This window comes from Corvus brachyrhynchos, unplaced genomic scaffold (assembly GCF_000691975.1).
Source record: "Corvus brachyrhynchos isolate BGI_N302 unplaced genomic scaffold, ASM69197v1 scaffold409, whole genome shotgun sequence".
Taxonomy (NCBI): Eukaryota; Metazoa; Chordata; class Aves; order Passeriformes; family Corvidae; genus Corvus; species Corvus brachyrhynchos.
The window spans coordinates 3,908,126-3,935,109 of NW_008246059.1; the positions used below are offsets into that span (position 1 = coordinate 3,908,126).

The 26,984-nt window shown below is 37.6% G+C and overlaps 2 protein-coding genes across 2 annotated transcripts in view; one reads left to right on the forward strand and one right to left on the reverse strand.

The window, feature by feature from the left end:
* Positions 1 to 139, reverse strand: part of TIMM21 (translocase of inner mitochondrial membrane 21) — a 7,334-nt gene extending 7,195 nt beyond the window's left edge. The window contains exon 1 of the mRNA XM_017746128.1: positions 14 to 139. Within this exon, the coding sequence (XP_017601617.1) occupies positions 14 to 139 (126 nt within the window). The remainder of the gene's footprint in view (positions 1 to 13) is intronic.
* A 58-nt stretch (positions 140 to 197) lies between these two features.
* On the forward strand, positions 198 to 26,984 carry FBXO15 (F-box protein 15). Its single transcript, XM_008642709.2, has 10 exons — positions 198 to 272; positions 3,638 to 3,751; positions 5,693 to 5,797; positions 9,334 to 9,576; positions 9,837 to 10,046; positions 12,295 to 12,424; positions 14,723 to 14,805; positions 15,962 to 16,107; positions 22,030 to 22,154; positions 25,243 to 26,984. The coding sequence occupies exons 3-10, from the start codon at positions 5,694 to 5,696 to the stop codon at positions 25,510 to 25,512; spliced, it is 1,311 nt and encodes a 436-aa protein (XP_008640931.1). The 5' UTR covers positions 198 to 272; positions 3,638 to 3,751; position 5,693; the 3' UTR covers positions 25,513 to 26,984.

Consider the following 26,984-nt stretch of genomic DNA (forward strand, 5'->3'; position numbering starts at 1 on the left):
CGTCCTTCTTCACCTGGTCCGGGGAGGGTGGTTTGTTGTTTTCCCTCAGCTCCCATTGGCTCCTCGGGGAAACCTCTTTCACCTGCTGCACGGCTCTGGTGTCTAGCTCTCCACCCTTAACGGCGAGGTCTGTGGCCATGGTGCTCTTGTCTCCCTGCCTCTGGCCCTGCGGAGGTGACACCTTGCAGTGGGAAAACGCTGGTGTTGCCAGGTGCACGGAGGCCTGGGTTTAACACTTCTTTTCCTGATTGGGAAGGGGAGCTTAAACATCGGTATGTCCTTCAGCTTGGAGAAGGTACTATAATGAGTATCCACAAAGTACTAGTTAGTTTAGTGGCTACTTTATGTGTGGTCAGGGTAGTTAGGCCTTTGTAATAAATAGGAGGGTTTCACTATGGAAGGTGTGATTACCTTAATTCTTACAGTACACGTTCGGCTTTCAAAATTTTAAAGCATTAGTCTTAGAGGCAGAGTTGAGAAAGCAGATTTTTGTGCTAACCCAGTTGAACAACCTTGGGTTTCACAGCAGTTTCGTTCCTTCTGCCGGCTTTTTTTTTTTTTTTCCTTTTTTTCTTCTTTTTGACCTGCAAATGGATTGGGCTAGTATGCACTTTTTAAAAACACTGAAATTGTTAGTTTAGGGCAAAAGAGAACCCCAACCAGCCCATGCCAATACATTATTGTAATTTCTGTTTATCGCCAGATACGCTTCAACAGTTGGAGGAGACAGGTTTTTTCACTACTTAAAACTTTGTATACATTATTTGAAATGTTACTCGAAAGACAATTGTTTGCTGACCATCAAAAAACCAAGGCAGATTGCAAGTATTATAGGGTGTGAAAGTGAAAATACTGGTACAAAACTGAGCTCCACAGGCTGAAAGCTAATGAAAAAATCAGTTGAAGTTGTTGTGCCTCTTAGTTAAGAGCATCTCAGTTGTTCTAGAAGTCTCTAAAGAGGGGGTGTAACAGCTGTCATTCACTTTTTTCTTAGGCTTATCTGCCCCAGCTATGTCAATGTAATGTAAAAGCATTTTGTTAATGCTAATTTAAAATCTTAGCACACACAGTACTTGAAAAGTAATTTATGGATTGGGTTTGCTGTTTGTTTCTTCACACCTTGAAAATATTTTTGTTTTGAAAGAGGCAAAAGTTCAGCAAGTTTTTTTTTTTTAATTGAAGCTTTTAAAAAGAATAGCTATTACATTAAAGTTTTCAAGGCATGTGTGGGCAAAAGTTTTCTTTCCTCAGATATTTCTCCCTGGGGTGAAGAAGACTGGGGAGTGATGACATGAGCAAGAAGGACTGAATACAGGCAATGCAGGTTATGCTTGTCCAAGGTGGTGTGTTTTAAAATCCAAAATCCAGCTTATCTGAATTATTCCTCTGCCTGGAATCTGTGAAGTTGTGTCCCTGTGGAATATGCCCAAACTCTCTGCTTTCAGCATGGATTCAGGGCAGAATAGCCTGGGATGGGCTGCACTGGAACATACAGAAGTGATAGCTCTGCTGCTGTTGAACATGACTTGTGTCTCTAAATCCCTTTAATGGCTTTTGAAAAATACAGTCTGTAAGTGCCTCATCGTCTAAGTGTACTTGATAATGATACATGAGTAAAACCCTTGTTTGACCTCCAGGTTGTGTTTGTTCTATGGCTACTTTTTTGTAGCTCTTTGTTTAGGTGGTCTATCAGTGGTTGGCACCCAAGCTGAACTGTGCATGTCTTTTTGTTAAGGTTATAACAATTCCCAGTAAAATGTCCTGGAATTTTCTTTTTTTTACACATAGCACAGTTGACAATGTAGACCAGAGTTGTTAATTTCTTTCCATTTTATTTTTCTTTGAGCATAAATCAATCTTAAACCAAGAACAGTGTGTATTAAAGTACATGGTACCCATATATTAAAGGTACCTGGTACCCATATACTGAAAAATTAGCTATTTCCCCCCCATATTGATTGGTTACCTAGAAACCCAGAGCTGGTTTGACCAAGTGTTGGAAAGTCTGCTGGCAATTTAAATCATGAGTAATGCAGTGAAAGGGGAGCTCTGCCTGCTCGGTGGCATCAGTGGGTATGAAGTGTAAGGTCCTGATTTAAGATTGAAACTTTGTCTCAATATTTCTGTGTGGTTTAATGATAGTATTTGCAATTTCAGTTTACACAGTCCTTCCTATCAGAAAACTTGGAAAAATGTGTGACCAGTTGGATTGTAAGAAATTGTGTTAGAAATATGCCAAGTTTCTTTCTTTTCTATCTAAACTGTGAAATTGTGATGTGCAAATGTTGCCAAAATAGGTTCTTTCACCCTGGTGTGCAGGAGGCCAATCCAGACACGGAGTTGAGGTATTTGATATATTTACAGTTCTGCACAGAAGGGGGTGCTGGGTGTCAAATCCACAAAGCCAGCACACCAACTATCAAAACCTTTTGCTATTTTATACGTTTTTGCAAATGAAGGAATTAATTTTCATTGGCTACAAGTTACATAGTTCTCTAATTAATATTCTGTGTTCTGTTAGGTTAGGGATTCTCTTGCTTTTCATGCTAATTGGTCTGCATGCTCAGTCTTTCTCGAGTCAGTGGGTTTCTTGGGTCAGTGGTTGCAATCTCATACTTCTGGAAGCTGGAGCTGATTTCAGTGCAACTGCTGAGTTGGCTTCAATACTTTCTTCCTTATCTTAGGAGTTCTTCCAGGTATCCCTGTGGCCTGTAAATTCTGCATTCTTTGTGTCCACTATCAGTGGGCATCCTTCTTTCCAAACTTTAACCTCCCCCTACGTCTGAAATATTATTGAAGCATGTCAAGACCTAAACCTTAACAAGTAATTCTACCAACAAATAATTTGTCTAACACCTGGACATCCCTTAGAGCTTCTTAGATGCTGTTTCATGGATTAAATCTCCTTTCTTGCTGTTTATGCTTGAAAGCGTAGAAAGATCAAAGAACATCCTTTCTTAAAAAAATTGTACGTATTCCACATTTTGCAACACTAATGAGCTATAAAAATATTGATATCCATTTTGCCTATTGAAATAACTCTTATCTCTCAGATTTGTGAGTATTTTAGCAGGGGAATATCTGAAATGAGACTTCAACTTTGTTTCACATATGATTCTGTTGTATATTCAAGGAGATTCTTTTTGAACCTCAGCAGTTTCTGAGGAAGTTTCAAGGCATTGTTTTTATCTGGTATCTTCTAATAGCTTAGCAAAGTTGAGCGGCTCAAAAATATCCCTGGACTAGTGTTGTGAAACAGAAGATTAATCAGTGAGTTTGACTTGCTGCTGGGGACTCTGGAGCTGGGTTGTGGTGGCCACATTGGTGCAGCTGTCTAAGGGTAATAGATCTCTACTGGATTCAAACTGATTGGGGGAGTGACACTATTCCCTCTGACTGCTGTGAGAGATTAATCACAGGAGTGACAGCTGTGAGTTTAAATCTGAATCTCCCTGATTTCAGGTATTTTAACTTGAGTGTAATTGTTGAAATCAGTGAACTGATACTAATGATTGCCATGTGATGTATTCCCTGAATCTTGCCTTGGTTGAAATGTTGTGTCTAGGTGTGTACAATATGTGTATTTCTTCATTTTGTGAATATGTGACTCTGAACAGCTTTTCCTTCTTACAAGTAGGTTAAGGACCCTTGCTGCCAGGCGTGGGCAATGTTCTGAAACTGTAAATGCTGGAATTAAAAGTCTGTATTTGACACCTCCCATAAAAACGAAACCAAATGTGTGCATTGAGAGGTGAGTATGTCTTTATGTTAGGAGTAAGAGTGGAAGACCCCCTGCAGACTCTAAGCCATCTTTTGACTGCTTGCAGTGGTTATATTCATACCTTGGAGATTTCTATGTCAAATGTTCTGAGTTAAAAAGATTCGATTTCCTGGTCTATTTTGGGATCCTGTGTTCACCTTCTAATGTTTTCTGGCATGGTTATCCTTTGTGTTCTTTTCTAAGTTCATAAGAAATGTGTAGGTTTTCCAAGTCAGGCAAAGCCTTCAGCAACTCCTTTGCAAGTTGTGGGCAGTGTTGTTCCTTGATAATAAAAATTGTGGTTTTATTACTTCAGTGAAAGCCAGTTCTGAATTAAACTTCATATGTTTCTCTTGGTTATTGGTTGTCATCAAGTGTATCTTAGTGTATGGAGAGGCTGAGAATGGTGGATTGGGATGAGGGGGGAGGAATAAGTGGCTGCAGCATATTTGCTGCAAGGTAAATGTTTCCCTTCCTGTTTGATAGTGAAAGGGCACTTTCAATATAATTGGGAGTTGTTTTCTTTTTGAAAATTAGTTACATTTTTACAAAAAAAAAAACAACACCTAAGAATATGTTTCCTGAAAAAGTAATTAGTTTTCTTTGTTTTATACATTTGATAGCTTCCTGTGTAATGATTGCTCTGTTTTGCATTGGACAGCCAGTTCAGTACCTTTATGCTGTTAGACTGGTGTGAATGGTGAGAGAAAAAAGAAAAAAAAAATCCTTTCAGCTTCCTTCAAGGAAGGAAGAATACCGTTGTAAAAACCGTTGTTGAAAATTCTGGATCAAGCGTGTTATTTTAGTTAATTTGGAGCTTTTTGAGGTATCACTTCTAAATTATCTCTGGAATGAGTGCACTAACTGCTTTGGGCTTACAGTGTACGAGTTATTTCACATAATAGCAGTGCAAGTTTTGGCATGCAGAAAGTTTTGGCATGTTGCCTCTATGTTAATGCAACTAAGATTCTGAGTTTAATACAAACATTGAGGTATTGGCATTATCATGCTACCCTTTAAAGCTCTCTGTTTCTGAAATAGTGTTATAAATCAACAAGTGTTGCAAATAACCCAGTAGTAAAATGACAAGAGGCACAGCTGGGGCGTTGACTTTCACGGCACCTTGTATTTTCAGTGGTGATTTTGATGTGGCCATACTCAATGCTCAAGAAAATTAGAGTATAAAATGTATGTATTTTAAACTCTGTGTAGTTATGAGGTACTGCTTGAATGGTATGAGGTTCCTGTTTGTTAATGGAAAAATCATGTTGGCTCATCTCCAGGGTATGTTCTGCTTGTCACGCTTAGACTGGCACCTGCATTTCAGGCAGCTTTCCAGATGCACAGAGACATTAATGTTTTCAAGATGCCATTTGGCTCTTACTTTGAAGTTCACATCTTTCTGTTGACATAAATGAGAACTGCACAAGACCCCTGAGCACATACAGTTTGAAGATTATGATGAGGTAGACAGGACATTTCTGTCCTGCTGCATCCTGAGACCTGATACTGCAGTCAAGAGGGAGAGTGAATGTATCTGCAGTTTTGCAGATGCTGGTGGTTATGGAATAAATGTTAAAATCATGGTACAAGCAGTAAGAAACTTAAGCTAAGTGAGGTATTTTCATGTCAAGCATAGTTAAAGTTAACAAAGCTTAATGAAAATGCAAACCTTTAACTTTTCATGTAATTATGCTGTGCCGCTTGAATAAGTTGTGATGAATTGTTTTAGGCAAATGCCACATACCAGAAAGTGAAATTAGAACCCAAATTCTGCAGTTTAACTCTTCAGGTGATTTTTGATTCATCTATTTACAACCTGCTGGTTTCCACCTCTTCTGTTTTTCTCTGGTTTGAAATTAAAATTCTCTGCCATTGTAACTTCTGGAGTTTGCAGACAAATCTAACAGTATTCCTCTTTCTCTTTTCCAGCATGCCATCAGAAATGCTGCTGAAGATATTTTCCTACTTGGATGCTGTGTCCCTGTTGTCTGTTGGTTGCGTGAATAAGCGCTTCTATGAGCTGGCCAATGACAAGTAAGGAAGAGGGAAGGTCTCAGCCATGCTGCAGTTTTGTGTACCTGAGCTATGAGTTTTTTTAATTTCATTTCTCTGATGCCAGAGCACTGATGTGTGTACCTGTGGGCAGTTACTCTGCTGAAATTGCACTGAGTAGCCCACAGTCCATGTTGCATGGAATTCAAGCTGTGCAGACCTTGTTGTTTAATGGGAGTTATGAGACAAAAACTAAATCCAGTGATTTGAAATGTTGCTATTAGCACATTTTTGTTTCAAAATTTGCATATATTTGTTTGTATTTACATGCACCTGCACAAACTTTTCAGTTCAGGTGATCCTTAGTGGTGTGTTGCCAGTAGCTTTATGGAATTGTCATAGCTTTCACAATTTTGAAGTCCTACTTACTTAGTTCTTTCATCAGGTTTTTGTAGAGGGATTGATTCAATCAAATGATTCACTGGTGGTTTTTATCTGTTGCTCTATTTGTCAAGTTTTGGTGATGTCTAAATGAGAACAAAAGAGACAAACATAAATACTGGGACCTTTTTTTTATAAGGATTGCTTATACAGAGTTCACAAATTGCTCCTACCTATTGGAAAGGAAATTACCCTGATAATTTTTTGAAAGGGTAAAGAGGAGAGAACCAGGTTGGTATGTGATAACTAGGATCTGGGTATCCTTTTTTTTCTGGAATTTTACTGCATTAGTGTTGTTTGAATGAGAAAATGTCTTCCTCAATAGGAAGTTGCTGCACCTGGTATGAATCCGTTTCTCCCTTTACAGTGAATCAATTGGTTTACATTTGCATTGATACCTTTAGAACTGATGAATTTAAAGGGAAGATCTGTAATCCAGATTTAGGTTTTGAGGCTGTCAGCAGGTAAGGGTAGATAAAAATTGCATAGTTGACACAAATGACCTATCTTAGTACGCATTTTCCACTTCAGGATGGTAAGACAGGATAAAATCACTGTGGCTGTCCAGGGGAAGATGATTCATCCATCTCCATCTCAGTGATGTCTGTTTCCATTTTCTAATCTCAACAGATATTAGTGTGTGCACAAATGGGATTTGGGGAAGAGATATTTCCCTTATCTAGGTCCTGACTGGTTCAGTGGGACCAGGTCATTTCTTTCTGATGGATTTCCATGGACCGTCTTAAGACCCTGAATCTTGCAATGAATGAACAGAAGTTTTAATTGAAGTCCATGCAGATTTCTATGACAAATCTGACCTTGCTTTTTAGACAGAATATTTATTTTCGGATATTTCTGCTGTCCTGGATGTACAGGGTGCTGTCCTTGGTGCAACAAGACCATCAGTCTTTCATTGTGATATGTCTGTGCTGCCTAATGCAGTGATTTGTCTTTGGGCTGTTTAAATAATGTCTGCACTTGAACGGTTCTTGGCACTGATGTCTTCAATATAACTGTTGAAGACAAGAAAATGTTTATGACCCCCCCTTTCTGCATCCTCCTTGCACCAGCATGGGGTATTCCAGCCTTCCTATCATGCAGTGTGGGAAGTTCACATACATGGTCTGCCTGCAAAAGCCTGAGGATTCTGATCACCAGAGGAAGTGAGAGCACAGGGGAAGGTCTTTTTGCCATTGTGGTCAAGTGATGACTGATGATGATGTCTCTGATTCTGACATTTGAGTTAGCAGTAAAAGGTTTGTTTGGCTTGTTGTAGTAATGTCCAGTAAGAGGCCCTGAGATGGGTATTAACAATTTGAGACAAGAAGGGTGTGTATTCTGCTGTGAAAGAGGCAAACTTGTGCTTCTCTGTTGGATGCCTTTTTGATTTATCTGCTCTGAATTCTTCAGAAGTTGAGGATGAAGGGGCAGTGATACCTTCCTAAACACTTGTGATTCCAAGTCCTCCTTCATTTTCTCCTCTGTCTACCTGCCCTAACTGAATTTTTGAGTTTCTTGAACTAAATTCTTTGCTTGCACAATACTGTTTGGGAAAGGAAGGAGCAATATGTAACTGAGAGTGAGGATGAGGGTGGTAGGTATTTGTGATTAGTCTGTCTTCAGTCAACTAAATTGCCTGAGTTCAAAATGCAGGAAATGCCTACTACTAAGCCCTGTCTTTTCCGTATCATACAGTAAGATGCGGAGTATCTCTCTCCATTGAAGAAAGGATGGCTCTCTTGGGAAGCGGTTTCTAGACTTTTATAGGAGATTATTTTATTGGACCTTTTAGGCTGATTAAGACCAATTGGATGATACACAGCTCAATTTCCCCTGATGATGTAATGTTAAGGACATCTCTTCTTTGTTTTCATCACCAGACAATTCTAAACTGCTTTGGAGTTAAAAAAAAAAATACCCCTCCATCAGAAATGTTTTATGCTATCTATAACTTGGCTGCCTCTTATTGTCTTTAAATAGAAGTATCTTAAATCTTTGTTTTAGTTATGGGATTGTTCTTCATGTTACCCCTCCCACCCTGCTTTTTGGGGAAAGGAAGGTTGGAAACTCATGTTGACTGGGAACCCACCTTTATCAGTCATGGTAGCTTATTGGTCTATGTGTTTCAAACACTTCTGTTTCAAAAAATGGCAGTGGGGAATTCTGGATGTATCTGCAGCGCAGGAGCTGGAAGGTTTTTGCAAAATTTCTGCGTATGTTTGCATCAATAACCAGAGCCTGGCTCTCAGCATGTGGGGACTTATTCTCAGCAGCTGATGAATTGAGAATGGTTTTGATGGGTAGGAGGCAGTGTGGGATGGATTTAGTCCTTGAGTGCTTTAAGGAGGGGGGAAAATGCAATACAAAATACGCCAGTGTAAGTTTGCCTGAGGATAAGTAAGGACTGGTAAAGGTAATCTTGCTGATAAATGGTAGAAAATGTCTCTTAAGAATTTGTTGCTCTTGCTATTCATTTTCCTTAGTGCAGTTATGTAGACTGTGTGTCTAGCACTTTAAAATTAGAAAACTTATTGGCAACCTGTATTCACAGGTTATTGTATGAATTCTTGTAGGTTCCTGTACTCAATATTCTGTGAACTGTCCTAGAGATACTGCTGTGTGAGGGGCTGAAGTGTGAGCTCATAGTTTTCCTGGCATGAAAGAGATGAAACCATCGTTATGGTCATGTATTTCTTTGTCTTCAGAAAGTCATGTCTTCTCTGAGCTTTTCCAGAGAGAGTGCAGAAGGGATTGACATGACATTGGTACCACCAAACAAAGGTGATTCTGATGGTCCTTTTCCACCCCACTTTCAGCTGGATTTGTGTGAGAAACTTGAAGCATACAGGTTATTTTTGTTGAATAAGAAGTATTAAAATGCTTTTTCCACTAGCTGATTTTCTGTGAGAAGGATGCATCATTGTTTTGGGGTGGAATTTTCAAAATTTTCTGCTTAACTTTCATCGGTTTTCACTTATGTTGCTGACTGTGGCTATGCTGTTGCTGAGTTTCATCCTGGATCCTGTATTTTTAGGAAGACAGACAAGACTTTTTTTTGCTAACATTATGCTCAGTGGTAGCTGAGATGTACGTATAAAAAATAAAGTGACTATTCTTCCTCTTTATTCTGTTTTCAGTGGAATTTGGCTGAAACTCTATTCCAGTTCTTTGCAACCAAAATGGACAATTTGGAAAATGAAGTCTAAACAAACAGAAACTGTTTCTTTGGGCTGTGCTGCTCTACATGATAAAAAGCCTGGGTACTGGAAGAAAGAATACATCTTCAAACAAACGTCTGCCTTCAAAACCAGAGTAATGCGGCTCGTTAAACTTCTAGATCCTTATACTGGTCTTCCATGTAAAAACAAAGAAGCTATGAAGTAAGCAATGCCTTGTCATAAAGAGATTTACTTGAGAACAATGTACAAAATATTAATGGCTGGGGGGGTATAGAAATAGAGGTATAAAACGTACATCATAATTGGAAGATACGACGATAATCAGTAAATGACTGAAACTGAGGAACATAAGTAGAAGTTAGTAGAAATTTAAAAATTCTGTTGAAAGCATAGTTTAAGTTCTGTCACTTTGGGAACTTTTTTTTAAACGCCCCTCTCCCCTCTTAATTCCTAAATAACAGAGTCTCTGGCTTGAGTTGGATAATTGTTCTAAAGGACAAAAATGGAAAAGAACATGTAATAGAGAAGCCAAACCTATCATTTAAGGACACATCTGTTACCATACTTTGGTATGGTACACACTGGCCGTCCTTAGATGTCCTGTCAACCCTGAAACTGTTTGGAGTTACACCATTGCTTCCTTACCAAAGCAGCCCTCCTAACAAGAATGGGTAAGTTTTAATACAGGGTTTTTGAGGATTTTTTGGGTGTAATTGGTTGATAATGTATCTGTAGGAGCTATCTGACATTGGTTTGACTCAACAAGTTAACTCTTTGCTAGAAAGCCTCCCTGTAGCATTTCTTCTTATGTTCTTCTCCTCATTGGTAGAGCTTTTTAGCAAGAAATAGTATAATCCAGCAAGCTATGACATTAATTCATAGGTTAATTTAGCTATTGGCATGTGATATGCAAACTGATAGGTCCTGACTTGGATAGCTGAATTTAAGGCATAGACACAAATGAGCATGAAAGAAACACGTAAATCTAGGAGAATTTATTGTGAGAAATTTAGCTTGGAAAGGTTCATCAGTATTTCTGTGGTTACAATCAAGTAATGTTAAAATTTATTTTCTGACTGGTAGGTATGTATGTGAATTTAGGGAACTTGATGTTTAACTATGTGTGCAATTTTCAGTACCTGTATATAAAAACATCAGTCCACAGCATATCTGTTGCTTTTTAACTTAAATGTATACAGTGTTTTTTGTCATTATATTCTGAGAAGATATTTAAATGAAAAGTGTCTATTTGAGGTATTTGGTTGCTGTCAGGGAGTTTTGCACACATCTGGGCCTATGTGTATAATAGGTGCACTGTCAGCCACATGCTCCTTAAACAAAGCCCCTAGCCATAGAGCTCTGAAAAGAGAGAATTGTTCACCTACAAAACACCTGGTTCTTCAACCAGAAGCATAGTATTTGCTTAAAAAAGAAATAAATCAAGAGAAGCCTTTTGTATAAAGTTAGCTGAACAAGTTCTTGCAGTCAAATTATGTAGGAAGTGTAATTGTTTTACCAAGATGATGGTTCAAATGTAGAAAATAAAAAGGAAAGCTTGCAGGCAGTTGGTGTATTTATTTCACAGAATTGCAAGTTTTTAAAGATTGTGAATATAGATGAAGGCAGTGGTTTCACCAATTTCAGTATGTCAGTGTTAAGACTATAAGGCAGTAGTGCAGGGACAAGCCTGACTGACTTAAAGATGGAAAGGATTGATGTTAATTAGGAAGAAATTTTTTACTGTGACGGTGATGAGACACTGGAACAGGCTGTCCGGGGAGGTTGTGGATGCCCCATCCCCAGCAGTGTTCAGTGTGTAGTTGTAGGTGATACTACAGTGATGCTGTATTACTGCAACCCTAGGGTATTTTACCGTGTCCCGCAGCTGTAGGGAAGAGGAGAGTAGATCCAGCAGGCAGGAATTGTGCAGCAAGATTGATTTATTGAATTATTTTACGAACTCTTTTATAGACTTTTTTCTTCATAGTCTAATTGGGCAAAGGATCAGCCACCCCTTGGGGTGATTGGCTAAAATCCTAAACATCCATTGTCAAAATATTTTTCTACTATACCATAAACAAGACTTCTCAAGGCTGCAGGTGTCTGGTTGTTTGCATAACTCTGCTGCCTCTTCTGTGAGAGAGAAAAGTCTCTCATGGACTTAGAAAACAGCAAGAAAATCCTTGCTAGCAGCATTTTTGTATCTACAATGCTATGCGGAAATCTAGGACCTGTTTTGAATATAAGAAGAGCCTAAGTCTGAAAAGGGTTTTAGAAAGACTTCTTTCTTCATTCTGAATAGGTAATGCGAACTCTACTTTCTGCTCTTTTTTTTTTTTTTTTTTTTTTTTTTTTTTTGATGCATCACTAGTTAATAAGAATGTCTGTGAACTTTTAATAAAAAGTGTTTTGGAGCTAAATGGCTTTAATTATAGGGAAATTATAGAAAAAAAATCTAAAAAAGGAAAGCTTCCTGTAACACAAACTTTTAATTTATTATGTGTACAATTTGATCCTTTCCTTTGAATTTTGCTTCCGGGGAGGAAAAATTCACCTTAGTAGCTTGCTTCACACTGACATATATTCAGTGGTTCCATCTAGTACCAATATAGTATCAAAATCAAATTACAGAGTAATTCTGTTGTATTTTGAAAAATTGGGCAAGCACGTAAGTTCTTCTTTTTTCCAAGAGTGTATTAGAACCATTTTATTTCTTTTCTTGTTAGGGGTTGAGATCCTGCTAGTACACTGTAGTTGTTCAAATGTATAGTTTATGGCTCTGCGTGCCAAATGCTTTCAAAACCATTTTCATTATGTGCTGCTGGTCAGACTCCAGAGTTAAAAATGAAATTAGGCTGAACTTCTATATGGACAAGGAGACATAGCCTTTTCACTGCATTCTGTATCTTCTTTTCAAAGACCTCGTCGATTTTCCTTGATTGCTGAATACCATGTTGCTAACCTGACTGAAAGTAGTGTAGCAGTTGGTGCTGATGAGCTTGTCCAGCTCTTCAGTCTGAGTCCAGGACTGTTAGTAGGAATTTGGAAGGTAAGATAACCTTTTATTTCAGTATTTTATTATCACTTGAAGGAAAAGATTTTTTTTTTTTGCCTGGTAGTTTGGGATTTGAGGAGTATTTTTCTTTTATCTTCCTTGTTTTTTTCCCTTTGGATTTTGAAAGATCTTGTCTAAACTAGTAACCACAAAACTCATGTAGGAACAGTAAGTGGATGATTTATTGTATCCTAAAGAGCTGTCACAGGAGTGTATATACTTAAAAAAGAAAAAAATCTACTTTTAATTAGAAGATCAGTTATGTATCATTCTATATTAGATACTTTGTTCAATTTTATTTGTTTTGCAGTTCTTCACATGCCCAAGTTTGATATCCTAGAGGAACTTTAAATAGAATGGTTTGAGAAGTGCTTCTTCCTCTGATTCATACCATCTCCTGTCCACATCACTCAGAGTGATGAGTTCCCAAATAGCAGCTTAGTTTTAATCTACCTCACCAGGTAGCTGTATCCTGCTCCAGCAGTAGGAATGCTGTAAATCGTGACCTTTTGGGGGTATTGAATTCTTGGTATTAAGAGTCTTAACCAGCTTGCTTCTGTAGGGTGGGTGTAGAGATGAATGTCCTTAGAGGGCAGTGCTGAGCATCTGAAGTAGATTTCTATGCAAAAGGAATCTGCATCTTTGCACGGAATGCACTAGGACAGTGTCTGCCTGTAGCTACGTAGGGGTGGGTGCTATGGAAGCCTGTCTCAGGTGTTCTGCTCTTGCTCTGAATTCAGAACCCTTTCTTCCTCCCCTCAGCCATGTTATTGACGTAGGCTTGGGCTATTTGGCACTGGCGAGGAACTTTCCTTAGGGAGCCTGTGAACAATTCCTCAAAGTTGTGTCTAATTTCCAGCTGCAAACATGCTGCCTCAAATATGCACAATCACCAGAGGCAATGTTTAAAACCACAGAAGGACTATTCATTTCACTCTTACTTAAAGGTAAGAGTGAAAGTTCGTTTCCTAGAAAACTTGAGACTGCCTGACCTGCATGAACCTGTTACAGGTTGTTTCAATCTGTGAAAAACTCTGCTAAATGAACAGCCTTTTCTCTTGCATCTTCAGAAGTTTTGTAGACTGGTGTCCCTGTATTGTTGGCTCTGTGGTCTTGCTTATGCATTGGCCCCTCCAAAGCTTGGAAAGAGAACTCTTTCAGCACCTGGAAATGGTTCAATTATAACTAAGTTCCACATAGTTGTTAAGAACTGAGTGCCTCACTCTAGTATATTTTCCCTGCTTGCTTTTCTGAACAGCAGTTCTTATTCTCTGTGTAGGCAGAGTAATACGAGGTAGTTAACTGTCAGTGGGTGTAATAATTCTAAATGCCACACATCCTGTTTTTTTGCATGTAGCTGTGTAACAGAAACCAAGGGCAGGTTACGTGGGCCTCCTGGTATTTGGATAGAGAAAGACTGAGAAATTATGTGATTGATAAATCGCCCTAGTTATATCTTTTATAGCTGTAATTTTGCACTACAAAAATACAGGAGTAGTTAAAAAGCCAAAAGTTTGAATAGCGAATGTCATTTTCTGGTAACCCAGAGAGACGAGCACAGTAGTCGCCCACATTTAAGGAGAGTAATAGACTTCTGGCAGTGAATAATTTTCCTATTGACTTAGGTGTTCATAAATGTAGGATTTAAAAAATGCATTTAAAGAAAAAAAGCTGACATCCTAGCATTCTGTGTTCTTGAAGTAAATACATACCTCTGTCTCTATTTAGTTTTCACATTGATGTTTTCTTTGACTATATATGCATCTGCAGAAGGTTATGTTTTTAATGTTTTCCCAGGAGTAAATAATCTGGTGAAGACAAGATTTTTACTTAGAAATTCACCATTTCTATTGAATAATTCTGTATTCCTCACTGATGTTAGCCCTCTTTGGAAATAGTTCCTTGCATATGAATATAAACCTGATGCTTCAGTAGTTGGGAGTAAGTGCCGTTTGATTCTGTTTAGGTATCTATTTTAAAGTGGTAAGTAGAAGCTAGGAAAGTACAATTCTTGGATTGCTCGTATAATTTTTGCCTTGGCATAGCTAGTTTCCTTCTCTTCCCCATAATATAGAAATGCTGTAATCTTTTATATATATATATTCTGTACTCTTGTGAAAAGAGTAAAGGTTTTAGGAGTCCAAGTGTTAAAAAAAGCCATTACTAACATTATTACAGTAATTGGCAGAGTAATAAGCAGCAGCATTTATCCATGAATTTTAATGCTCAGAAAGACCTTGTGAAAAAAAGAATTTCCAGATGAAAATACATCTACTTTAATTAACTTTTCAGGAGAAAAATGAAATTGCTTTTGTTATGGCGAGTCTTCATTATAATCAACTTCTTGAGAGAAGCATTTTGGGCTCTGCTACTGTGTAAGTTTGGTTTTCCTTTGTGGGTAATAAAGATAACCTTTTGAATAAAGCTTTGAGTTTAACAGTTAAAATTGGCTGCTTGTAAGAGGTTTATATTTAGGCAGTAATTATCTATTCTTGTTTAATATAAGCAACAGTTACAGCAACTATATACAAAACTTTAGAAGCATTTTCATACTAAAATATTGCCATTTTTATGCTATTAAGGAGATAATTTACTTATATAAGTGTACTAGTACTTGCTGTATTGAGAAAGTTAGAAATACACTGCCCATATTTTCTCCCTTTTCACAAGCAGTCTTTTTATTTCCTCTTCCTGTCTGAAACAGCGAAAGAAAAGAGAGAGACATTTCAGGAAGTAGGGAAGTAATCTTTGGCTGTGTAAGGGCGGGGGGGGGAAATTCTGGTAAACTGGTGAGGTACCTTATCTTTTAGTCCTATTGAGAAAGTAGCTGGGCTTCCTGTGAAGTGTTTGTATATGTGTATATTGCAGTGTATAATATAATACCTATTTATACACCGTAAACTGTTTTAAAAAATGGAGTTTTTTAGCTTTAGAACAGTATTTGGGGAATTTATATCCCCCTCAGCTTTCTGGTTAGATACTGCTGTATCTACCAGTAGTCTTAAATGCACACTATAACTTAGTGTGGCTCTTCTCACATAGAAGGTAAGATTTAACACCATCTCCCTTAGTATCAAATTGGATCCTATGTAGAAGTTGCTCAGTTGCCTCTGGCACTTGGTCTCTTCAGGTCATTTGTGTGCAATAGTTTCTTATTTAGTTAGGCACAGACAAAATTATTTCAATATTTGCTATTTAAGAGAAGTCTCTAGCTAGTGGGCTTTTAGATTTGTAATTAAGCTGATGCTTTTTTCTTTTTCGTAGAGAAGTCCATGTTTTGAAGTTTAGCAGATGTACCTTTTAAAGTTGACTGCCATATTTTCTGCTTTTGGCTAGGCTGAACAACTGATCAGCAGTATTAGACACTGTATTAGCTTAAAAGAAGCATGATGAACTAGAGATGTTTGATTTCAAAACTGTCTTAAGATGACAGTCTCAGTGTAAGGCTATGTATTATATCTCTCTCTATTAAGTCTCTGTTACCCCCCTTCCCTTGCTAAATTTGCTAAATTTTTTTTTTTTTTTTTAAAGTCAATTCGCTCCTCCACCTAATAAACCTTTGCTGGATGATATTGACCCAGAATATGGACTGCATGACTACAGCCTGCATCTTGATCTGCATGGCAGAAGCTGCATGTACCTGTGTGGATCATTCAAGGGCCTCTTCTGCAGAAAAGGTAAAGTTGATGGAACAATAATGTGTGTTTTAAAAATGATCCCTGCTGTTACGTCTTTCCTTCTTGTATCCAGTTTCTCTGTTTTAAGGGGAGAAACTGAAATGGAATTTTAAGAGTAAGCTATCTTTTTGTTCATTGTGTGGTTTCTTTCTATCTGCTTGGTGCTTTGTGTGGCGTCTTAAGCCTGCTCTGTAGGAAGTCTGCCCACTGTTACATTGACACAGTGTCAGGCCTGGGACACAAATTCTGCAGATTGTCAGGGTCTTTTCTTTTAGTTCCGTGCTGCATTAATAATGCAGTGGCACTGCTCTTGGTGCAGGTCGATGTTTCTTTCACTTGTGTTTTATAAAGGAGACACAGTTTGTCCTCATACATTTTGGAGGCTTGTTTCTGTAGAATTCTCCTCAAGTATACTTTGGGTGCACAGACAGACTCAATACATAAATAGATTTGTAGAAGTTACTCTGAACTTTAAGAGTTACAGTTTTTATTCGGTGAGCTTAGGTTGCCTGTTCTGACATCCTTTCATTGTGTGGTAAACACAATGTTTTGTCATTGTTTTTAATTGCTGCTTCATTCTTTTCTCAGCACTTCTTTCCATGAGACATGATTTACCATCCCTGTTGTTCTCATACAGTCCAAATTCATAAATGTACTGGGGTTTCGGAAAATATATGGGTGATTTCTCCTTTGACATAACTTCAGCATAATTTCCTACAGCTACAAAGCTGTCTTTCTGTAAGCAGAGACAGATTAAAATATTAAAATTAAGCACTTTAATTTATTTAATTTAAAATTAAGTACTGTAAATTAATTATTGCTCCCACTATTTTTTTTTAATACCGGCACTCCTGAGCGTTCTGTTGATTTCAGAAAATATTGGTTTTAGTCAGTAGAGGGCGCTGTTGCCAGGCGTGAGTGCTTTTACAGGGCTACAGCATTTCCCCGTGATTTGGTTTATCTCATTTGTATTTGGTGATTCCAAGAACTATCATTTAAACTGCATCCTTGTGCAATGTGGAGTGTTGTAGTCCTTGAACCTGAAATATACATTTTTTCAGATTCCAGAAAAGCTCTAAGCTTGAATTAAAGGAATAGTTCTAAGGCTAAAACTTCAGTGAAAGTCTATGCTTGTAGCAAGAAACCTTACCTGAAGTGTTGTGCAATACAGGAAGTCCTCTTTATATTCTCAAAAAAAAAATCTTCTCAAAATCGGCCAGAGGGTTGGGTTTTTGGGATTGTGTTGGGTTTTGTTTTTTCTCGCTTAGCTGAGTATCGTGTTTTGTTTTCTAAAATTAAAATGTTATGCTCTTAGCAATACAGTTGCACAAGAAGTATTATGTAGCACACTTTCTTTCTTGGTATCACTTTTTTCCTTCTTGGAAGCTACTTCCACAAAAGATTAAGCTGATGTTTATGCAAATTGTTGCAAACGTCCCTGAGCTACAGTTGTGATGCCATCTCACTTTGCAAGTTACAGAATCTGTTTTATGCTCACAAGTGTTTTCTGAATTGCTTTGTTTTTGTGACCTTCAGCAGTATGACAGCCACCACATTCTGGTCTCGCAGGACATCAGACAGCTGAAGACATGGTTCTGCAGGCAATAACCTCATTTGTCATCTAGTCCCTTCCATGTGCTTGCACAGTAATTCCTCTTGGAAAATGCTTGACTTCCTCCAAAAATGGTGTAGTGAGGCAGCTTATGGCTGTCTGCTGTCACATTTTTCATTGTAATTTGTTGTTCAATTTGCTCTTTTTGGTGAACATGGTATTGCTGAATGTGCCCAGCTTTGTCCAAGCTGGTTGTGTTTGATGGTTTGTGCTTTGTTTTTAGGCTCCATTCTAATAAAACTCTTTGTCTCATCCTCTGGGAGGACTCTGAAGCATGGAGGTCTGCAACATACTAAGAAGTCGTACTATTTCTTTACATTCTCTACCCAATCCAGTTTTATTTTAAATTATGGTTGTGAAATGCCCATGGGAATTTCCACAACTTGAAACACAGATCAGTTGTCAGCTATTATACTGTTGTTTTATTTATTTACTCGTTTTCATTAGGAAGCTCTAGATATTCCTAGGTTACCAGAGAATGCCCATTTGTATTCTGCGGAATAACTGATTTTTTTGCTCAAGTTTAATTTTTGTCTGCTTTTTGTTAGTGTCTATTAATATTGGGATTAATTTTGCTACTCTTTTTCAATTATTTTTGCAGAATTCTTAATATTAAATTAAAAAAGGTTATATCACACTTCATTGAACCAAGCAGATGGAGTGTATACAGCTTCAGATTTTTTTTCTGTTTTTAATATTAGCATTACAGTAACTAGCTGTTTTGCCACGGTTTTGGTTGGGTTTTAGCATTTTATTTTATGCTCCCTTTCATGTAAGCAGAATTGGTAATATGGTCTTACTGACAGATACTGTGGGGTGAATATGCTAAATACTTTGTAACTGAATTGAAAATATTTAGAAAAATTTCCTTGTTTTCAAGAAGTTTTGAAAGGCTTTTCATATGACTCCCAGAAGCCGTCAATCTAGCTTCTTAATAAACATTCTTGAAATGTATTTACCTAGACTTTTTAAGCATAGCTTTGTAGCCACATGGTGTCGCTGTTATTCCCCAGAGAACGGCGAATCACGGCACAAGTCCAGGTTGCAAGGTATGGCCGAAGCGACCTCGTTTAATCACCCATAACCTTTATAACATGGTTCGCAAAAGAGAAATTACATGATTGGCTTATTCACCCACCACCTCTGAAGGTGACAGGCTGAGCAGTAAGACACCCATTTCCATATATTATTCTCACAAGACTGAAAACAATTCTAGTGTTCTCACAAGAACCTGCAGGTGCAGAAATGGTTTACATTCTCACAAACTGTTGTCCATCCAGTTCTCATGAGAACGAAAACTTTCACAGAGAAGCTGTGAGAAGCTGGATTTCTCTAACTGCTTTCTTATGAGAAAGGAAAGTGTCACAGGAAAAATCCTCTGTCAGGCCTTGCTAGCACTACAACATGGTAGTTTAAGCTTTGGCTTTTCAATGTCATTTCTTGTTGATGTAAATTGAAGTGTTGTGCTTGCAGAATGTAAGGGGTGATTTTTGTGTATTTAGAGAGCTTTTAAGATTTGTTTGTGAAATTTCGTATCAGGCATTTGAAATGTTTTGCATGACCTTGAAGAATGCTTTGCAAGTTTAAATAACCATTTCAGTGGGGGTTAGGCTTGTTGGCACCAGAATTAGTGTTAACCACAGATTTTCCTCTGAAAATACTAATCAAATTACAACTTGCAACAAAGGCTTGGTTAGCAAAACAAACTTCCTTGGCTTTTAGCTAAAATAAGTGCTTTGGAACTATTGGTCTATTTGTTTCCTTCCCCTGAGGTTTGTCTACATGATGTATGTTCTCTTTGTTGGTATTACCTTTATTTGGAAATATTTCTTCCCTATAACTTAACTCTGCTGCTTTGCTGCTCTAAGTGTCTTGCATAAACCAAGGACTAGAGAGATTATAAGGGAACAGTGAAAAAAAGTCTAGATCCGGCTGAAGAAAGCCCTGTCCAGTTTGTGTCCTCTGTGTTTTTCTTGGTATGTTTAATGTAGCTTGTTCTGCCCTTCAATTTCATTTTCTCATCTGACTGGGGTGAGGAAGGGGAGATTTCAGTACTTAGCCTTCAGCTTCTTGCTCTTTTCTAGGCAGACTTTTCCTTCCATCTGAATATGAGGACTGCAATGGAGCTTTTATATTTTAAAAAAATACATAAAGACTGGATTAACTAACCCATGAATAATTAGCCTTCAGATTCCTGATCTGTTGCCTATTTCCATTCTTGCTAAAGTTAAGAAGTAACTGCAACACACCTTAGCCAGCTGATCTGTCTAGCAGTGCTGTATTAATGCCATGCAATAGTAGTGATGTCCTGGGGTTCATTAATTTATTAGCAGAATGCTTTTTCAATCAGTTTTTATTCCGTTCAAACTTTATTTGGCTTGAATGAGTAAGAGAAATAGCCACTGCCATTCAGATTGGAATTGTGGACAACCAAATAGTCCTTTGGAAAAAATGCTTGTTGGCTGATGTTTTCAAGTCTCTTGTATAAAAGCTCAGCTGTAAATGTGGACTTTTTGGTGCTTAGTCAGTAAACTATTTAGCTAAGATATTTTTACCTGGAATGGAATTTTGTCATTTAATTTGATTTACTGAGGTTTTGGAATGGAACCATTTGGGCAGGTATCAACGGCCTTTTTCTCCTTGGAGATGGATCGTGGAAATTAATTCTGCTTACATTTTCCTCACTGATTTCTTTTGGATTTCACTGCAAGGACAGTGGGTATCACGGTGTGGAGGATTGCATTTTCTTTCAACCATACAAAATATTTCCTACAAAATATGTCCTGGGCATAGTCATGTTGGTTTCACTGTATTCACACTCTTATTCCAGTGTCTGTATTGAAAAACCTGCAGCTGTTCTGTCATGTGTTGGGCTGCTTCCTCCCCAGAGTAAGTATTCTTTGGACTCCCCACTGGTGAGTGATGCCTTTCCAGTATTGGTTTGTGGCCAGCTGTATCTTGGGAGTTGCTTGGCCCTACAGTGCCAATTCAGAGAAGTTTCTGGCTTCTGTGGTAAAATGTGGGCTTTCTTTCTCCATCACTGCCTTCAGCTGTCTGCTTCAAGCAGAGGTTTTGCTGCCACTGCATGCAGGCTGCAGCCATTTAACTCACAGCCAGCTTTTCTGATGTTGCTTCTTCTGTCTGTAGCCTCGTGCTGCTACTTGAGCTTGACTGAAGGAGAATCACAGGCAAAGCACTTTGGTCTTTTTTCACTTCTGTCACTTGCATCTTAAACCTCTGCAAGCCCCTTCACTTCTTACCTTACCATCCAGGGCCTGCTCCTGGATCCTGACAAGCATTATGTTCCTGGCATTCCTTCTCTCCCTTCCTATGTGACTCCTTCAAGTGCTAGATACTTTCTTTTTTTGTATTGAGGTCTCTAGTGCTTTTGTTTTGAGAGAGTATCTCTTGTTCAAGGAAACTTGTTTAAGGGATGTCTTACTAAGAAATCTGCTTGTGTCATGATGTGATGCTTTTATTTTCACTTTTCTTTGTAGTCAGTTCATTATGATGTACCCCAGGTTATAATTAGACTGTTGGACTCCCTGGTTAATTTTCCTTCTCTGATAGCAAGGGAAAAAAGAACAATTAAAAAAAGCGCTGATCTCTTCTCAGAGGAGAGATACTGAAGAAATATGGTTATATATAGTAATAAAAAAACCCCCCACAAATAATAATAATTCTGTGAAAAAAAAAAAAACCTGAGCCCTTGGAAAGCTATTTTAAAAATGAACAAATCCATAATTTAAAAACTTGATTCAAATCAAAGCATACTGCATGTCAATTTAAAATGATGCAATATCTTTTCCAAGGAGGAATAGTTACTGTATACCCTTTGTATTGGGTTATTTGAGTTTCCAGTTAGAGCTGAGAGATTTAAATAATTTGAAAGAAAAAGGTTGGGGGAGATAGATATCTCATCATTTATTTTGTGTGTTAGTGTTGAGCTTGACTTCTGGGGAATGGGCAGTGATGGAGGCACTGGGGGCATGAAATTGAAATGTTGAATGTGGAATTTACTTCTTGCATCCTTGTGTAAGTTCTTTAGGTGGCATTCCTATTTTTATACTAAAAAATACAAAAGAATTTTTTAGCTGCTGTTTCTATTGTGGATCACAGAATCAAAGCTCAAAACTGCAACTCAATTCCTCTATAATGTGCTTGATATCTAGCTGTTGGTGTATGTCAAGGTTTCTTATTGGTGAGTGGGAAGAAAAAGGCATGGAGAGAAGATAAGAAAACATTTACAGTGTACTTGGGCTGAATTTGATTTACACTGCTATAATGTTGTATATTGTTCGTATTTTCAGGTGACATTGAAAATGGATACCTGAGGCTCTCAGTTGTAAGCTTAAAGGATAATAGGAAGCACTTTCCTATTATTGGGACACTTGGCATATGCTGGGAAACAGATGCGTTTAAAGGCAATGTAAAGGTCAGAAATAGTTTTTGTTTCTGGAAATGCTTATCTCAAAACAGAATTGTGTTTGTGCATCCTAAATATGCTAAATTTTAAACAATCTTTTGATTTGTAGAAGGTGTCTGTAACTAGACAAAAACCTCTCTTCCAATATTCCAAAAAATATGTGCATTTTGAGGAAAAAAGTTTTTTCTTTTCTCTCATAGCATCTGGATTGCATGATACACTCATTATGCATGTGTTACTACTCCAGTGCTTTCCATTCAGCAAAGATGCTGTGACCAACCAGCCCTGCTTGGAAATGCTGGACAAAAAAAATGTACTGCAGATGTACTTTTTGTGAGGGTTTTTTTTGGTTCGGTGTGAGGGGGTTTTTTTGTTGTTGTTTTGTGGGTTCGTTTTTGGGGGTTTTTTTGTTTTTGTTTTGTTGGTTGGTTGGGTTTTTTTGTGAGCAATAAGCCTTGAACCTATGGGGAAATACGCTGCTGTTCTGTGCTGTATATGCAGGAACTGCTGGGGAATGTTAAAATGCCAGTGGGCACAGGCAGAAACTACAGTCAGCACCTAGCTCGGGTCAGGTATGTCGGTCAGCTGGATTAACTCTTTGTATTTTAGAGGAGTGCTCACACATTCTATTGGATAAAATTCCTAAAAGAACTATTTCAAACAAAGTTTCAGAGTAGTTCTCTAGATTTTTCATGAATATTTCAGAAGTCCCAAAAATTCTGGTAAATGTTATTTAAGCACTACTGAAAAATTAACTAGTTCAACACTTGATTTCAATTTTGGCACTTCTTTTGAAAAAAACCCCTCAAAATTAATAAAACTGTTGTTTCTGCCAATCCTGTATAAATGTAGGATGGAATACTGTTTGATAACATAAATGGGAGAGACTTTTTTACTAAAGCTTGTAGTGATGAAACAAGGGATAATGTTTTTAAACTGAAAAAGGGTAAATTTAAATTGGACATCAGGAAAAAAAAGAGTAAAAAATTCTCCATGCTGAGCATGGTGAGACTGGGGAGTTGGAATCAGACGACATTTAAAAGTCCTTTCCAACCCAGACCATTCTATGACTCTATAGGATTAACAGCTGCTTGGCAGATATTTCTTTTTCCATGAAAATAATCATGAGTAGCACATAAGAATTTGGGAAGTTATCTGTCAGAGGAAGCAGAGAGCTATGGCTCTAGTCTTCAGTTTTTTAGTTTTAGTCTCTCTCCTATGTGCTTACAGCATAAGTTATACTGAATATTTATTTCTAGGACAATAAAGAATATAAATTTTTTTAAACTCCTACTTTTGTGGTGACAGACTGAACATGTCAACACATAGCTGTGGCTTGAATTCAGTGTGGTTTTTAACATAAGACTCTAAAATTCTTAAAACATGTGAAGGCCAAATGACATCGGCCACAGAAGCAGGACATTCCACTACTTTGAATTTATTTGAATTTTGTTTAATACTCTAAGGAAAACCAAAAAACCCAAAAGCTTCTTGGCACTTCTGGGTTTTTTTAATAAAAAAATTTAATTGCTGAAGTAGATATAGTTAGAAATAGTCATGGCTTAGGAATGGTATTCTCCAATTTAGTGTTCTCACTGTAACCACTCCAAATCACACTCTGCTGGCTTGCTCCCCCTTTCCTCTCCCCTTTGCTGGGCTGGAGAGGTGAACTGGAGGCACAAAAGGTAAAGATCACAGGTTAAGATAAGAACAGTTTACTGGAAACAGCAATGAGATAAGAAAATTGAGAGTAGCCACAACAATATTAATAACAAGAATGTATGAGAGAGGTGAGTGATTCACATGCAAATGCTCACTGTGGAGCCCAACCTGACCATGCCTTTCCCCACCCCTGGAAATGAGGTGACTGTGGTATAGAACAAACTCCATGTTTTAGCCATGCTCCCTCCTGGCTACTGCAAAAATTAACCCTGTCCTGGCCAGAACCAGGACAGAAATGCATGGGAAGACCCCCACCATCCCGCCACTCAACACCACCTTGCTTTACTTTTCATAATTGGCCTTGTATGTGCAAGTTGTCAGACCAAAAAACAGTGATTCTTTCTTGTTTCCAGTGATGTTGTAGCTCATGTAAGTTTATTATATCATCATTAGGTTTGGTTTGAATTTTTTATTTTCAGCATAGTCTACTGTAAAAAGCTTAGGGAGACTGTATGTATCATATTGCCTCATGTTTGTGCCATCTGCTCTTGTATTGTTTGATTGAAGTAAGGTAATAGTGAAAGCAATGTTAGAGCAACAGAAGCACCACTATGTAGTACAGAGAAATAAAACATTTCAAATGAATTTTTTTGGCATGGAGTATGTGGTGTTGGTTTGTTTATGCTTTTGGAGTATAGATACAACATAATTAAGAGAATTTGATTCATTTAGTGATTCAGAACTCAAGAGAATAAGTAACAGCTGATACTAACAATGACACACAACTCCTATGGTTTTGAGGGATATGCAAAACAATCATTTTGCAAAGACCCAAGAATTGGCATTAACATTTTAAAATTACGTAGTTGTGTAATCTTGTAAAGAAATATTTTCAAGAATCTGTAAAAGGAAGAATTACATGAGGATTATTAATATTACCTTTCTGGGAACTGAAGCTGTGAGCCATTCAAAAAGTGCAATGTACAGCTGGCATGGAAGGGTAATTGTGTGTGCACTGCCTTGGGTGGTCCCTGTGTATCTTTGCAAACATTGCTGCGTTCACCCAAGTTTAGCAGCTGAGTTTGAATTTAGGTTGCTTTCTCATATTGAAAAGACTATTATTATTTGAATGGTAAAGTAATAATTGAGAAAAACATGTTAAGGGTTTAAAAATGTTCAAGAAATAATGTTCTGATTTGGGTTGGCAGTGGTACCTTCTATAGCACAGCCTTTGATGTCTGTAGTTTGCAATTTTGATTTCTTTAGGAAACTTCTAGGTAAGTATTTGTTGCAGTAGGCAGTGAAGCACTATCACTTATATTTTGAGTTTTTAGCCTTCATATAAAACTCTCTGAACTCTTAATATTTCTTCTAAAATCAGGGACAGATCTGTGCCACGACATAGGGAAGTAATCTCTTCTGCTTGTGTTTGTAGGACTGCTTTGTGATGGATCTGACTCTCCTGGATGGAACTGGAAAGCCCTTCTGGTGTTTTAGTGCTCCAGTCTACATGGAATTGTCTTCCAAGGCATCCGGCCTTTATGACTACATGGGTCATATCTATACTGCAGACTATGTAGATTCAGAGGGTAAAGTCTGTGTTGAGTTTGTATGGTTGGAAGAAACCAAGGAATATATTACAGTCAGTTTGGTGCTTTATGTAAGCACCAAAAAGGTAAATAGCTGGTATGGAACAAACTACTGACTTAATTAGGTCACTAATTTCCTTGCTTGAAAAACCAAACCAAACCACCCTCCCACAACAAAAACCACAATAAACGTTTGATGCTTAAGATTGACAACAACAAGCAAGACTCTTCCTGCAAGTTTTCCAGTAACAAGTGCAATTGCCTAATTTTTTTTAATAGGCAATTGGGGGATCAAAGAGACATATTGATATAAATGAGTTTTTCTTCTCTGTTGAACATCCCATGGTTAGTCTGTTTCTGATACTGGGTATATTGAAATTATTTTTAGGAAGATTTCTCCTTATAGACACTTGTTACTATGGTTAAGGAATTGCTTCTTTTGAGAGCCATACTGTGAAGATGCCTTACGTTACATAAGCTAGACTGGTTTTGAGAACATTGACTTTTATGCTTAGTAATAAAACAGCATGTGTGCTGTTCCCTCCAGGTTTGTCAGAGTGTTATTGGTAAATGACAGGTTTTATTAAATGCATTTTGTTAAACACTTCTTCCAGAAAAACTTCACTTAAATATATTTTAGTGAAGGATTGAAAGGGTAGATGGGAAGTCATATCTGAAAAATGTCAGTCAAGGCATTTGTTAAGAAAGTAATGTGTAAAATCTATTTATGACATTTTTTCAAATTCCTGTTTGTTCTGTTTTCCCATGTTCTAACCTTCTGTCTGATTTGAGCCTAGATACTTGCCTCACATACTGGCCTATGAATAAGTGTCCCAATTATCAGCCAACCTGAGCTTATGTCTGTTCTTACTGAATGTATGTAACATTCAGTTATTCTGGAAACAATGCATATCTGATACTGTTTATCTAACAATGTGGATTCATTTAAAAATTGAATATATGTGCCTGATCTTTCCAGTTCCTTAGAGTAACTTTAGAATCACATCTTCCACTCCCTGTATTTAAAAAAAAAAAAAATTACATGGTATTGTGAGTCCAGTGTCATTACCTAGTAAGGACAGTTATGTTGTTGACTGCTCTGCTGTTCCTATGCTAGTGATTTCCTTAAAAATAAATTCTCTCTTTTCTTTATTTGTTTACATATATTAATTGGTTTGTGCAAACAATGTTCATATGTAAGCACTTGTCTTCTGTGCTATAGAGGCAGCAGGAGATAGATACTACAGCCAGAGAGTTGTTTCTTAATGTAACTTTCAAAGACCTTAAGCTGAGGCTGATACAGGTCTAGTTCACCTTGTTAACCTTGCCTAAAGAAGCAGAGGAAATGTTTCTGTGTTTGGTTGTTAGCCAGACTTACAAGAACAATCAGCTGCGTTTTGTCTCCTTTCTTACTGACTGCTGATGGGGACAGGGATCCCTTGAAGTGATATAAAGGTTTTAACACGTGGACTCGGTGTGATGAATGGCAGAACAACAGACACTGAAATTGATCTGCACAGACAAGTGGCCAATCTAGATTTTTTTTTTTTTTTTTTGCCCAAATTTAGTCTTTGAGATACCAGCTTTA